The 14,074-nt window shown below is 35.2% G+C and overlaps 1 protein-coding gene across 3 annotated transcripts in view; it reads right to left on the reverse strand.

Moving 5' to 3' along the window:
• Positions 1–14,074, reverse strand: part of VPS13A (vacuolar protein sorting 13 homolog A) — a 278,381-nt gene that overhangs the window by 84,460 nt on the left and 179,847 nt on the right. For all 3 annotated transcript variants that reach the window (XM_043486532.1, XM_043486531.1, XM_043486533.1), the window contains exons 40-45: positions 8,534–8,626; positions 7,706–8,062; positions 4,633–4,734; positions 3,170–3,328; positions 2,745–3,000; positions 1,142–1,302 (exon numbers count right to left, since the gene is read on the reverse strand). In XM_043486532.1, coding sequence (XP_043342467.1) covers positions 1,142–1,302; positions 2,745–3,000; positions 3,170–3,328; positions 4,633–4,734; positions 7,706–8,062; positions 8,534–8,626 — 1,128 coding nt within the window. The remainder of the gene's footprint in view (positions 1–1,141; positions 1,303–2,744; positions 3,001–3,169; positions 3,329–4,632; positions 4,735–7,705; positions 8,063–8,533; positions 8,627–14,074) is intronic.

Here is a 14,074-nt window from a genome sequence, read left to right on the forward strand (position 1 = left end):
AAAGCTACTAGAAAAAAATTATCCACTAAGACTGCATAATACTAGTTAATACAAAAACAAAATGTACTTATACTAACAAGAAAAAAAGTAAAAAATTATTAAAAATGCTAATTTCATAAAAGTTTCTAAATAAAAACTAAAAACTCAAGTCTAAAATTTAAATGGACGTGGAAAGGACTTAACTAGCCAAAACTACTTTGAAAAAGAACAAAGTGGGACAACTTGTACTACCTGATTTCAAGACTGAGGATAAAATAGTAATCAAGACAGAATGGTACTGACATAAATAGATCAATGAAGCATATTAGAGACCTTACACAAAAAGATATGGTCAATTTATTTTTGACAAAAGTATCAAGGTAATTTAATGGAAAAAGGATAATCTTGGTCAGAACAAATAGCCAAGTGAAAAAAATGAACCTCAACACTTACCTCATATCATATACAAAAATTCATCAAAAACGGCATGTGGTATATACATAGAACAGATTACTACTCAACAACATGTAACTGTGTGCAACATTGAAACATGAAAACTGATACACACAAAATTTTCCTCAGTGACAGAGGTCAGACTCCATTCTGTATTTCATTCATTTATATAAAATTCTACATTGTATAACTAATGTACCACAAGTACATGTTAAGGAGATGCATGGGAATGGGGAAAAAGGGGATGAGGAAACTTTTGGGGTGATAAGTATGTTTGTTACTTGGATTGTGATGACAGTTTCATAAGTGTATTTTTTGTCAAAATGCATCAGCTTTCATATATATGCAGTTTATTGTACATCAATTTTACCTCAATAAAGGTAAACAAAATTTCTGTAATTAAAACAAAAGAATACATACCACAAAGACCTAAAACAAAATACTGATGCACTTGTTTTTACAAAATAATATTCAAAAAAACTTACAAAACATTCCTATAAAAATTATGAGACATATATTCAACAAAATTCTTCAAATATAACAAATGTTCATATAGAGTAGTATAATTACTGATGATGATAATTCTTTTTGCTATTAGCTGTATTTCTATCACAATTTGAATACTTCTGGTGGTAATTTAGTTGTTTTTTTTTTAATGGCACATAAATATGCAAAATATGACCTCACAAAAAAGTGAATCATTCCATACCTGCACCGGAGAGCGAATTGTTACCTTCTTACTTCCTTCCACTGCATCAATTTGACAAACAATCGACCTTTCAACGCCAGACTCTCTGTGTCTTACAGTGTACAGTCGTCGTCCCACTTTTGTTAAAGGGATTTTATCAGCAGTAGAGTGGTTAGCAGGTGCTAAATTAAGTATACACGTTTAAAATTATCATAAATCATCATATATTAATTTTAATAGACATTTTAAGCCAGAAACATCAGATGATTTCTTAAATTTTTAAACATTATAACTGAAAACTATACAAAGGGATGTTTTAAGAATCCACAATACATTTCCACATCATTCACTGAAACCCTTCAAAGCATTCTAACAAAAAAAGTTTTTATTTGAAAAAAACTCATCCAAAAGTTAAACCTAAGACAACAACCTAATCTTTTAAAAATAACTGACTGATGAGGGAAATTGCTAGAAAATATAAGAACACTGATCTTTGGTTTGTTATCACAATAAAACAGGCAGTCACCAGCAATGACCAAGTAGCTGCAGTTTTTCAGTTTTTAATTTTTCCAACAGGCTGTGACACTTTGTCATATCTAAGATTTGGTTACAATTTTATATAGTCTTACCTAATATATACATATATTGTATTGGGGGGTAAATTATCTATTTTGGAAGTTAATTATTTATTTATATAATTCCTCTCCCCTAGAAAAGAAAGTGGCAAACCACTCCAGTATTCTTGCCTGGAGAATCCCATGGACAGAGGAGACTGGCGGGCTAAGGTCAGTTCAAGAGGCTGCAAAGACTGAGCAACTAACCTGTCTGCCTCCCCTACTATCCTATAAAAATGTTAGTTTAAAAGCAAACAGAAGTACAATTGATGAGAACAATTCACAGACAATGTTGGGAAAACACGTGAAACCTAGCCACTGTTAAGAATCAGTTACTGACTAGCAAAAAGCACTAGCGATCAGTTTTAGCGCCCCTCCTCCATGCCTAAGCAACCTCTCTAATGTCCCTCCTTCCGTAACTACTTAATTCCTCTCAAGAGAAGAATGAATACATACTATAATGTACATACACTGAAGAATACAATGAATACATACTACGATAATTTTTAAATGTATTTACTTCTACTTTTTACCTCTCTTCTGAGAAACAAAAAGAACAAAGGAAAAAGAAAAAACCTCTACTTCAATAGGCAGAAGATAAAAACCATTCACAAACCCCAAAACCATTATCTTGTGCCATTGGCTGAATTCAAACCTTATTCTGAATTCATTCAGTTGCAAAACTGTTGGAATTTTACTGAGTTATACTAAAAGTGGTTAAAACAACCACTGATAGTTATTGTCTATAAATGCTGACTGAAGATGAGACCTAATAATTTTCTTTTCCAAAGTAGTAAATTATTATGCTCTAAATAACGCAGGGGATAAAGCCAGAATTTGAAATACAGCAATTTAGTGACAACAGCAACCAATGCCCTGCAAAGGAAGTAATAAAATTTGCAACATATTAGGGAGGAAATAAAAAATCTGTGAGATACCAGGAGTAAGTAAAGTGGGATGTAAAATATAATTTAGAAAATAAAGCCCCAGGACGGTAATTTATCACTTACTAAGAAGAATGAAGAAGTGTTTGCTGCTTAAGCTGGTCATTGCATTGAAATGATCATTGTCTTTAGTTCGCATATAATCCATACTTAAACTCTCCTCATTTTTCAATACATATGATTTTGCCATAGGTACGCTGAGTACACTAAAAGATTCACTTGGTGAAACAGAAATATTAAGTCCAAGAGAATTTAAAATCATAAAAGGTGCCAGATCCCTTACGAAGGTAGCTGAAGATCCAGTGGCAGCTTCTGTAAATGCCTAACAAGGAAGAGTCATCATAAATACAAGAAAATATAGAAAATTAAATGACAAGCAGAACACTAACAGACATATGACAAACAACTAAGTTAACAAAAACTTCTTTTTTAACCGAAGGGTTAACTCAGACTAGTATCCCAAAATTAAAGTTTCAAGTAACTTTTCTTACCTCAGCTAAATTATTCAACATTATAAGGCCACATTTAGATAATGTAATGTTTAGCTGGTCTTTCGAATAGAAAGTGATGACAGTTTTATATTCTGGTACTCTGTAATTTTCTTCTTCAGTACCTGACTCAACAATGGCCTTTTTGGCTTTCTTTTTCATCTAAAATAACATATAAATTATAGAAATATGAGAAAAATCTGTTTCTAGGAGCATGGCACAACTCATTTTACAAAGGAAAAACAAACATCAGACAAATTTCAACCACAATATTAGAGAAAGCAATACATTTTATCAGCTGCACTGCCTTACTGGAATTACTGGGACATCACCCAACTAATGCCACCTGGACAGAAGCAATACTGGAAGAAAAGTTCTTCTCCTCCTCAGTTACACTAAAATGGCAGGCATAATTTAGAAGGGGAAAATAAAACCCCAATAAGTAAACGCATGTAGCATCTGAATGAAAATCAGAAGCACATACATCATAGAATGCGGAAATTCAGGGCAAGAAAAATTAGCCTACTGGTGTTATAAATGCTATATATACAGAACAGAAACCTAGGGACTTAAAAAGTCCAACAATGGTTGCAGAACAGTGCCACTATGACCTAGGCGCGTGTGAATCAAACTACCTCCCTCTTTTTAAGTTTCGCAAGTCTACTACCTGTGAGTATTCTGACCTAACAACCGCCAAAGAAGTTCCTTTATCCAAATCCTTTATCTGAAATGAGCACAATCAAATGTACTGGTCTAATACAAAGGGCTGGAAATGCCAAGCTAGTCACCTTTACTGTTCCTTTAACTGGCTTTAAGCCACTGAAAACTTGTTCATTATTTGACAGAATCATTATTAGGGAGGAGATATGCCAATAATCCTACAATCTCTTGCTTCAGAAGCACAATTCCATCCATCTAAACGTTCTGATTTATATGATTACATAAATTCACACTATATTTGAAGTAAATAATAATGTATTTTCTTTTACATACACACACTTCAGATACCAAGGGAAACTTGAGACAGACAGCAACCTACAAGAAAATGCTAGAAATATTTTAAGATGATAGTTTATGAGTGGGGACTTTGCAGCCAGTATTGCATTCCACCTCTTCAAATTTAAAGGTATTATTACTTTATGGAAGTCCTTTAACTTCCACAGTTTTAGTTCTATCATATATTAAAATGAAGTTTAAAACTGTATCTTCTTCAGAAGTTTGTTTTAAGGTTTAAAGAAAAGTAGGTTATTTAAGACAGTGTCTAGTACATAATAAATGTTACACAATATTTATATTAGAGCCCATGAGGCAACAGTCAGCTTTGAAAATTACATTCAGAGGTCAAACAAGGAAGCAAGTGGAAAGGTTCATAATGAAATATCTGAACTCTATTGTGATTAAAATTAAAGTGTGTGTGATGTGGACATCCTCAACATTTGAAAAAAATTTCCAGATATCAAAAATACCTTGATTCCAAGATTCCATGGTCTAAAATCCTCAGTTTGATCAATTTCTAAGGGTTCAAGCAAAGGCTCCCAAACACCAAACATTTCATTGTAATAATGTACCTAGAGAGAGAATTTAATTTTTAAATAAAATATTGTGGTATTTTCTAAAATCATCTTCCATGTTGTTCCCCACACCATTCCCTTTGGCTGTGCTATTTCTTCTGTATGAAAACCATCAACATGCCATCAGTTTCCTATACATTCTGTCTCAATGATTTCCTCATCTGGCTAATTTTACGGTCTACTCTTCACAATTTATTCCAGAAAAAAATCTTTTTTAAGTATCTTTCCTTGATTTTCAGGCTGGGTTGAACAGTGAAAACTATGTTCATCTATCAAACATTACTGGAATTTTAAAAACATGTTCTATCTACCTCCACTAACTTTTCGAAAGTCTTTGAAGTGAAGGCAAATAACATAAAATCCCATTGACGGAGGAGCCTGGAAGGCTGCAGTCCATGGGGTCGCGAAGAGTCAGACATGACTGACAGACTTCACTTTCCCTTTTCACTTTTATGCACTGGAGAAGGAAATGGCAACCCACTCCAGTGTTCTTGCCTGGAGAATCCCAGGGATGGGGTCGCACAGAGTCAGACACGACTGAAGTGACTTAGCAGCAGTAGCAATAAGTATGTACATATTTCAATTCTCTGAACTTCCTAGACATCTTAGATCAAATTCTCTGCAAAATATAGATAATTCTAGCTAAAATTTGGAAACTTGAAACCTAGTCTATCAGTTCCACCTCTATTAGTATATAACTCTATCATCACAAATATTATAGTGGCTTATAAATTTTCATACTTATTGACTGAAGTAGAATATCAGATTAGTTTCTACTAAACATAAACTAAATACTTTTAAGCAAAGTATCCCTGGGAGGATTCTATGCAGAAAAATTCAGATGCATAATATATGTTGGCTCAAAGTAAGTATCTTCCATATAACCAAAGGACTCTCACAGAAATGTGAAAGACCTTGGTGGAGTCTCACCAGAGTATGAAGACCTGCATTATATAAATGTATAAAGCATATTCTTCTAATTTTTTATGTCACTATTTCCAAACAGAAAAGAAATACTCTATTATTACTTTAAGGAAAAAAGGATACTCAATTTTTAAAATTAAGAATTTTACATCTACTCAACAGTCTATGGTATGGACCTAAAAAAAGCAATAGATATTAAGAAGAGGAGGCAAGAATACACATAAGAACTGTACAAAAAAGATCTTCACAATCCACATAATCACGATGGTGTGATCACTCACCTACAGCCAGACATCCTGGAATATGAAGTCAAGTGGGCCTTAAGAAGCATCACTACGAACAAAGCTAGTGGAGGTGATGGAATTCCAATATAGCTATTTCAAATCCTAAAAGATGATGCTGTGATAGTGTTGCACTCAATATGCCAACAAATTTGGAAAACTCAGCAGTGGCCACAGGACTGGAAAAGGTCAGTTTTCATTCCAATCCCAAAGAAAGGCAATGCCAAAGAATGCTCAAACTACCACATAATTGCACTCATCTCACACGCTAGCAAAGTAATGGTCAAAATTCTCCAAGCCAGGCTTCAACAGTATGTGAACCGTGAACTTCCAGATGTTCAAGCTGGTTTTAGAAAAGACAGAGGGACCAGAGATCAAATTGCCAACATCCACTGGATCATCGAGAAAGCAAGAGAGCTCCAGAAAAACATCTATTTATTGACTATGCCAAAGCCTTTGACTGTGTGGATCACAATAAACTGTGGAAAGAGATGGGAATACCAGACCACCTGACCTGCCTCTTGAGAAATCTGTATGCAGGTCAGGAAGCAACAGTTAGAACTGGACATGGAACAACAGACTGGTTCCATATAGGAAAATGAGTACATCAAGGCTATATATTGACACTCTGCTTATTTAACTTATATGCAGAGTACATCATGAGAAATGCTCGGCTGGAGGAAGCACAAGCTGGAATCAAGATTGCTGGGAGAAATATCAATAACCTCAGATATGCAGATGACACCACCCTTATGGCAGAAAGCAAAGAACTAAAGAGCCTCTTGATGAAAGTGAAAGAGGAGAGTGAAAAAGTTGGCTTAAAGCTCAACATTCAAAAAACTAAGATCATGGCATCCAGTTCCATCTCTTCATGGCAAATAGATGGGGAAACAGTGGAAACAGTGACAGACTTTATTTTTCTGGGCTCCAAAATCACTGCAGGTGGTGACTGCAGCCATGAAATTAAAAGATGCTTGCTCCTTGGAAGGAAAGTTATGACAGACATAGACAGCATATTAAAAAGCAGAGACATTACTTTGCCAACAAAGGTCCATCTAGTCAAGACTATGGTTTTTCCAGTAGTCATGTACGGATGTGAGAGTTGGACTATAAGGAAGGCTGAGCACTGAAGAATTGATGCTTTTGAACTGTGGTGTTGGAGAAGACCCTTGAGAGTCCCTTGGACTGCCAGGAGATCCAACCAGTCCATCCTAAAGGAGATCAGTCTTGAGTGTTCATTGGAAAGACTAATGCTGAAGGTGAAACTCCAATACTTTGGCCACCTGATGTGAAGAGCTGACTCATTTGTAAAGACCCTGGTGCTGGGAAACATTGAAGGCAGGAGAAGGGGATGACAGAGGATGAGATGGTTGTATGGCATCAGTGATTTAATGGAGATGAGTTTGAGTAGACTCTGGGAGTTGGTAATGGACAGGGAGGCCTGGTGTGCTGTGGTCCATGGGGTCATGAAGAGTCAGACACGACTGAGCAACTGAACTAAACAGCAGTCTATTAATTTAATCAACTTAAGATGAATGAAATCAGTTGAAATATAAACTTAATATGGATATGTACTCTACAAGTAACGTACACATACAAACAACTATATCAAGGGCATAAATAGGTACACTTTTTCCTAAAAGTTTGAGAATCAACTTCGTATTTATGATAAACTTAACTTAAATGTTTAAATGAGATTTCCAAAATAGTTCATATGTAGCAATATTTCTCACATAATCTGGAAAAATACTATATATGCTTACTTCTAGTTCAAGCTGACAGTGGAGATTTATTAAGGAACTCCAGTTTTTGCCTTCCCCTGAGAAACGTGATTTTGCCAAAAGCATAGGTACTGTTCTATGACCAATTCCAGCCTCAAGAACTAGAAAAATAGAATCAATGTTCATTTTTATTATCTCTCCTTTGGGTACCAATTCAGGTGTGTGAGCTGTTTTTACAGCTTCATTTGGTTCTTCAAGAAACCACATATTTAAATCTTTTGTATCCTTCTTTTCCCATAAATGTGCTGTAGAAGAAGCAGTTTCTTTTGGGATGGTTTCCTTGGCAGTATAAAGTGCGGAAGTTATGGTAATCACAGTATTTATGATAACTGGTGAAACCTAAGGAGAAAAATTCAAAATAATAAAAAAAACTACAAAAATCACTTTCCAAACTATATACTTCAAAGAACATGAAATATATTTGCGAAGGATCAAGAGGAATTAATACTGAAGTAACATTACTACCAAGAAACAGATACAATTTGCTGCCTGCAAAAAATTTTATTATAGCTAATTTCAATAGTTAAAATATTTACATGTTGATATTAAACTGACCAATTTCAACTATCATACTATAAGGAAGCTATCTACAGAAGCAGTCAACTGCCAATAATAAAATACATAAAAACATTCATTATAAAATGTAAATTAAGTATCTTTTTAAAATTATGTGTCAAAAATACTTTTAAACAGCTTCCTTTTGCTTATTTAATGATTAAAATTGTTGTTATAATTGTTTATTTCTAAGTTTTATTGTTTTTTTTCAAAAGGGCACTAAAGATCTGAATGACTGACTACATTATAACTTACCTTCAGTGTCAGGGATTTTACTGATAACTCAAGTACTTGTGGATCTGGACTTATCTGAGTAGCTTGATAGAACAAGTCACAGGGTTGCAAAACCTGTATGAGAAAAATCAATACTATTAACACATTCTTAAAATATTTTTACTTAAAGACTTGTCCAACAATAGATAACTATGCTAAATAAACAAGTTAGTAAAAATAATCTACTTCAAAAACAAGTGAATCAATAAAACATTCATTATTTATAATAAACAGAAAGTACTTATATTAGCACTACTGATAACACTGATCAGCACTACTGATTAATACTACTGATAAAGTAAAAGAATTTCTTAAATATACGAAAATGTCACAAAACTTGTATTCTGTATTTTATTTTTATAGCAGTCCCTTGGTATCCCTTCGGGACTGGTTCCAGGACACAAACACCTGTCCCCTACCTGCTTCCTCCCACCCATGGCAGATACTAAAATCCAAGAATGCTCAAGTCCTATGTATATTGATAAAATGGCACAGTATTCAACAACAATGAAACAAACAGCACATTTTAAAAAATGGCAAGAGAAGTTGAATAGATTTTTTTTCCCAAAGAAGACAGAAGGCCAACAAGCACATGAAAAGATGTTCAACATCACTATTTATCAGGGAAATGCAAATCAAAACCAAAATAAAATATCACCTCCTATCTGTTGTAATGGCTATTATCAAAAAGGAAGGAAATTAAGAGTTGGAAAGAATGTGGAGGAAAGGGAATCCTCATTCACTAAATGTGGGATTTGTGTAGTTACTGTGGAAAAACAGTATGGAGAGTCCTCAAAAAATTAAGAATAGAGCTATCATATGATTCACCTATTTCACTTCTGGGTATTTATCCAAATAATACAAAAGCACTATTTCAAAAAGATAAACGTCACCCCCATGTTCACTGCAGCATTATCTACAACAGCCAAGATATGAAAACAACCTAGAGTGCCTATCAACAGATGAAAAGATAATGAAAACGTGGAGTGTTTCTATATGTTTGTATGATAATGGAATACTACTCAGGGATAAAAAGGTGAAACCTTACTATCTCCAACAATATGGGAGGACCTTGAGGGTATGATGGACCTAAGAGAAATGAGTCAGATGAAGAAAGACAAATACTGCATGATTTCACTTACATATGTCATATAAAAAATAAAAAAAAAACAAGAAATAAACAAATCAAACAACAACATAGATACAGATAACAGATTGGAAGTTATATAGGGGAAGGAGTGGGGAAGAAAATGGGGTCAAGGGGGTCAACTGTATGGTTACTGGTAAAAACTAAATTTTTGGTGGTGAACATACTGTTGTATATTCAGAAGTAGAAAAATAATACTGTAACAATGAAACTTACATATTGTTATAAGTCAACATTATCTCAAGAAATAAAAAGACCAAGTACAGTCAGCCCTCTGTATCCACAGGTTCTGTATTTGTGAATTCAACCACAGATTGAGTGACTAACATAAAAGTTTTATCATGGTATTTTTTTCCATTATAAAAGTAAATGAAATAAGTTAATCTACATAGGACAAACTACAAAAGAAGAAAAAATTATAAATACATTAGACTTGCTAAATAATTCTTACTATAAGTGTAAACTGAGTCTTCCCTAACTACAGTGAGCATAAATCTGCAGCCCCTAGTGACTCACACTCCTCCCAAATATAACATATGTTCACCTCCTAAGGATCCTGATAGTCACCTCCCATTATTACAGCATGAAGTCCAAAATCTTGAGAGAGTTAACTCTTATGTAGACTGATAAGGAGAAAGGGGTCCAGGGCTCTCAAGGAAGAGAAAGGGGCAAATGTTTTTTTTTTTTTAACATTGCTTTGTCTTAGTCACGTAAGACATTTTTTCTTAAACTCTAAGTAGTTATGACAACAATCTTTAAGACTAAGTTTCTTTAAGCCCAGAGCTAATGATTACACAACAAAACAACTCATCTTGCTCAAGAGTATGTTTTTCCTTAAGTTCTGTACTAATGATTACATAACAACAATGTAGCTTGCTTGAGGACAGGTTTCTCCTTCTTAACAAGAAACTTCTGAGTAATCTTGTTATCTACAGATGTATGTTATAGGAGTGGGTTTGGTAAGACCTTTCCATTGCTACTTCTAATCTTGTTAATTTAAGATATATATTGTATCCCTAGGTCTGAAAAAAGTATATAAGGCATTGATAAGACTTCCATAAGAAATCTGTATACAGGTCAAGAAGCAACAATTAGAATTGGACATGGAACAACAGAAGGGTTCCAAATCAGGAAAGGAGTATGTCAAGGCTGTTTATTGTCACCCTGCTTATTTAACTTATACGCAGAGTACATCCTGTGAAATGCCAAGCTGGATGAAGCACAGGCTGGAATCAAGATTGCCAGGAGAAATATCAATAACCTCAGACATGCAGATGACACCACTCTTATGGCAGAAAGCAAAGAGGAACTAAAGAGCCTCTTGATGAAAGTGAAAGAGGAGGGTGAAAAAGTTGGCTTAAAACTCAACATTCAGAAAACTAAGATCATGGCATCTGGTCCCAACACTTCATGGCAAACAGAAGGGGAAACAATGGAAACAGTGAGAGACGTTATTTTGGGGGGGCTCCAAAATCACTGCAGATGGTGACTGCAGCCATGAAATTAAAAGACTCTTCCTCCTTGGAAGAAAAGCTATGACCACCCTAGACAGCATATTAAAAAGCAGAGACATTACTTTGCCAACAAAGGTCCATCTAGTCAAGGCTATGGTTTTTCCAGTAGTCACACATGGATGTGACAGTTGGACCGTAAAGAAAGCTGAGTGCCGAAGAACTGACGTTTTCAAACTGTGGTGTTGGAGAAGACTCTTGAGAGTCCCTTGGACTACAAGGAGATCCAACCAGTCCATCCTAAAGGAAATCAGTCCTGAATATTCATTGGAAGGACCGATGCTGAAGCTGAAACTGCAATACTGTGACTGCCTGATGCATAGAATGGACTCATTGGAAAAGATCCTGATGCTGGGCAAGACAGAAGACTAGAGGAGAAAAGGATGACAGAGGATGAGATGATGGGATGGCATCACTGACTTGATGGATATGAGTTTGAGCAAGCTCTGGGAGTTGATGATGGACAGGGAAGCCTGGTGCGCTGCTGTCCACGGGGTCACAAAGAGTTGGACACGACTGAGCGACGGAACTGAACACTAGCAAGTGGGGCACTCTCCGTCCCATTTCTGATATCTGTGTCAGAAGCTTTCTCTTTTTCACTGAATAAAAAGTCTGCCACAAAAGCTCTGAGTGATCAAGCCTGGTCCCTGGTGCTGAAGCTAAATCTTCTTCAGAGATCACAAATCGCAAATTCTTCACTATCAATTTCATCACATCACGTAATTTTAGTTCATCTATATCTCTCATTAATTCAAAATTCTAAAATCTTATCTCTCAATTAGCTCAAAGTCTAAAATCTAAATCAGGTCCAGATGATGAAGTTCTTAGGTATAATCTATTAAGTACAATTGCTGGGGCACAACTTCTTTTAAAACTGAAACTGAGTTCCTGGTTCCCATCACTCCCAAAATAGAATGGTGGGACAGATAGAAGATAACAATTACAGACATTTCAATTCATAGAGAAGGTAAAATGGAGTCACTAGTCCAAAGCAGTTCTGAATAACAGTCAAGTAAATGAGTTTCCTGATTAGATTTCAAAGGCTAGGAATAATTCTCTGTGGCTCTGAACTTCACTCCAAGTCATTCTTCCTCTTTTTTCACAACAGGTAGCATAAAACTGCAGCTGAGCAGTTTTATTATTCTGCATCTTGCCAGGATTTGGGAGGGTGCAAGAGTCTCTCATCATTTTGTACTTTTTGTCTCTCTCATGCCACGATGGTAGTGTTTCTTGCTAAAATAATTTTCTCAAGAACTTTGAGGGCCTTCTATAGATTTCACGAAATTTCATTCCATTAGACAAATGTTGCATTCATGGATCTTTTTTATATAACAATGGCCTCGTGCTAATAAAGTTAAGGGGTTTCTAAGGCCTTCTGGTTTCACTGAGATCAGCGAAATAGACATTAATCTCTTGAAAGGGCTCCTTGTATGACTGAATATTCTGTAATTTTTAAACCTGAGGTTCAGCAAAAGGTTATACAATAACACATTCTTTTCTCTATCTTATATTTTTGGTAGTCATTTCTGACTTGAAGCGTCTTATGCCAAGCCACACTAGTGACTCCTCTATCCCAGTTTAACAAGCTAATACTTAATGTTCCTGCATTTATTCATCAGCAAAAATGTCATTTCTACTAAGAAGTCCCTCTCACCTACTACTCCAGAACAGTTAGACTATTCTATTAAAGAATCTTAATTAGCAAACAGAATATAAGAGCAAACTAAGATAGCCTCAAATTTCGGGCTAACCCATAAATGTTACCTGGCATGCCATGGGAGAACTATCAGTGCAATTTATAATAAGAGTAATAAGAACTATTTCAGCTTTTTCAACAGATGACAGTGAGCACTCAAGAAAATTCCACACTTATTTACAACTAAGATAATTTCAAAATTAGAGAGGGAATATTTCTCAACACAATAGAAGTTTTAACTTAAGTTCACAAGCAAGTGTTTCCCTTATACGGATGCCCAGCTAAAGGTCTCCTTTCTTTAGTCTTCCACTCCCATCTGAAGGAAGAAACTTGTGACCAAGCAATAATCCACCTACAAGTTGAAAAGTCATATTTAAAAAGCCTGCTTGATGTAAAAGAATGAAACTGGAACATTCCATAAAACTATACAAAAAAATTAACTCAAAATAGATTAAAGACCTAAATGTAACCTGGTACTATAAAACTCTCAAAGAAAAACATAGGCAGAACTCTTTACTACAAATTGCAAAAAAAATTTTTTTTTTGGATCTCTCTCCTAAAGCAAAGGAAATAAAAGCAAACACAGACCTAATGAAACTTAAAGGCTTTGGTAAAGCAAAGGAAACCACTGACAAAATGAAAAGACAACCTACTGAATGGGAGAAAATAATTACAAGTGGTATGATTAATAAGGGTTAATATACAAAATACAGAAACAGCTCGGCAAGATTACACAGAAGAACTGTACAAAAAAGATCTTCATGACCCAGATAATCATGATGGTGTGATCACTCACTTAGAGCCAGACATCCTGGAATGTGAAGTCAAATAGGCCTTAGGAAGCACCATTACAAACAAAGCTAGAGGAGGTGATGGAATTCCAGTTGAGCTATTTCAAATCCTCAAAGATGATGCTGTGAAAGTGCTACACTCATTATGCCAGCAAATTTGGAAAACTCAGCAGTGGCCACAGGACTGGAAAAGGTCAGTTTTCATTCCAATCCCAAAGAAAGGCAGTGCCAAAGAATGCTCAAACTACTGCACAATTGCACTCATCTCACACGCTAGCAAAGTAATGGTCAAAATTCTCCAAGCCAGGCTTCAACAGTAGGTGAACCGTGAACTTCCAGATGTTCAAGCTGGTTTTAGAAAAGGCAGAGGAACCAGAG

Source organism: Cervus canadensis, chromosome 14 (assembly GCF_019320065.1).
Source record: "Cervus canadensis isolate Bull #8, Minnesota chromosome 14, ASM1932006v1, whole genome shotgun sequence".
NCBI classification, from domain to species: Eukaryota; Metazoa; Chordata; class Mammalia; order Artiodactyla; family Cervidae; genus Cervus; species Cervus canadensis.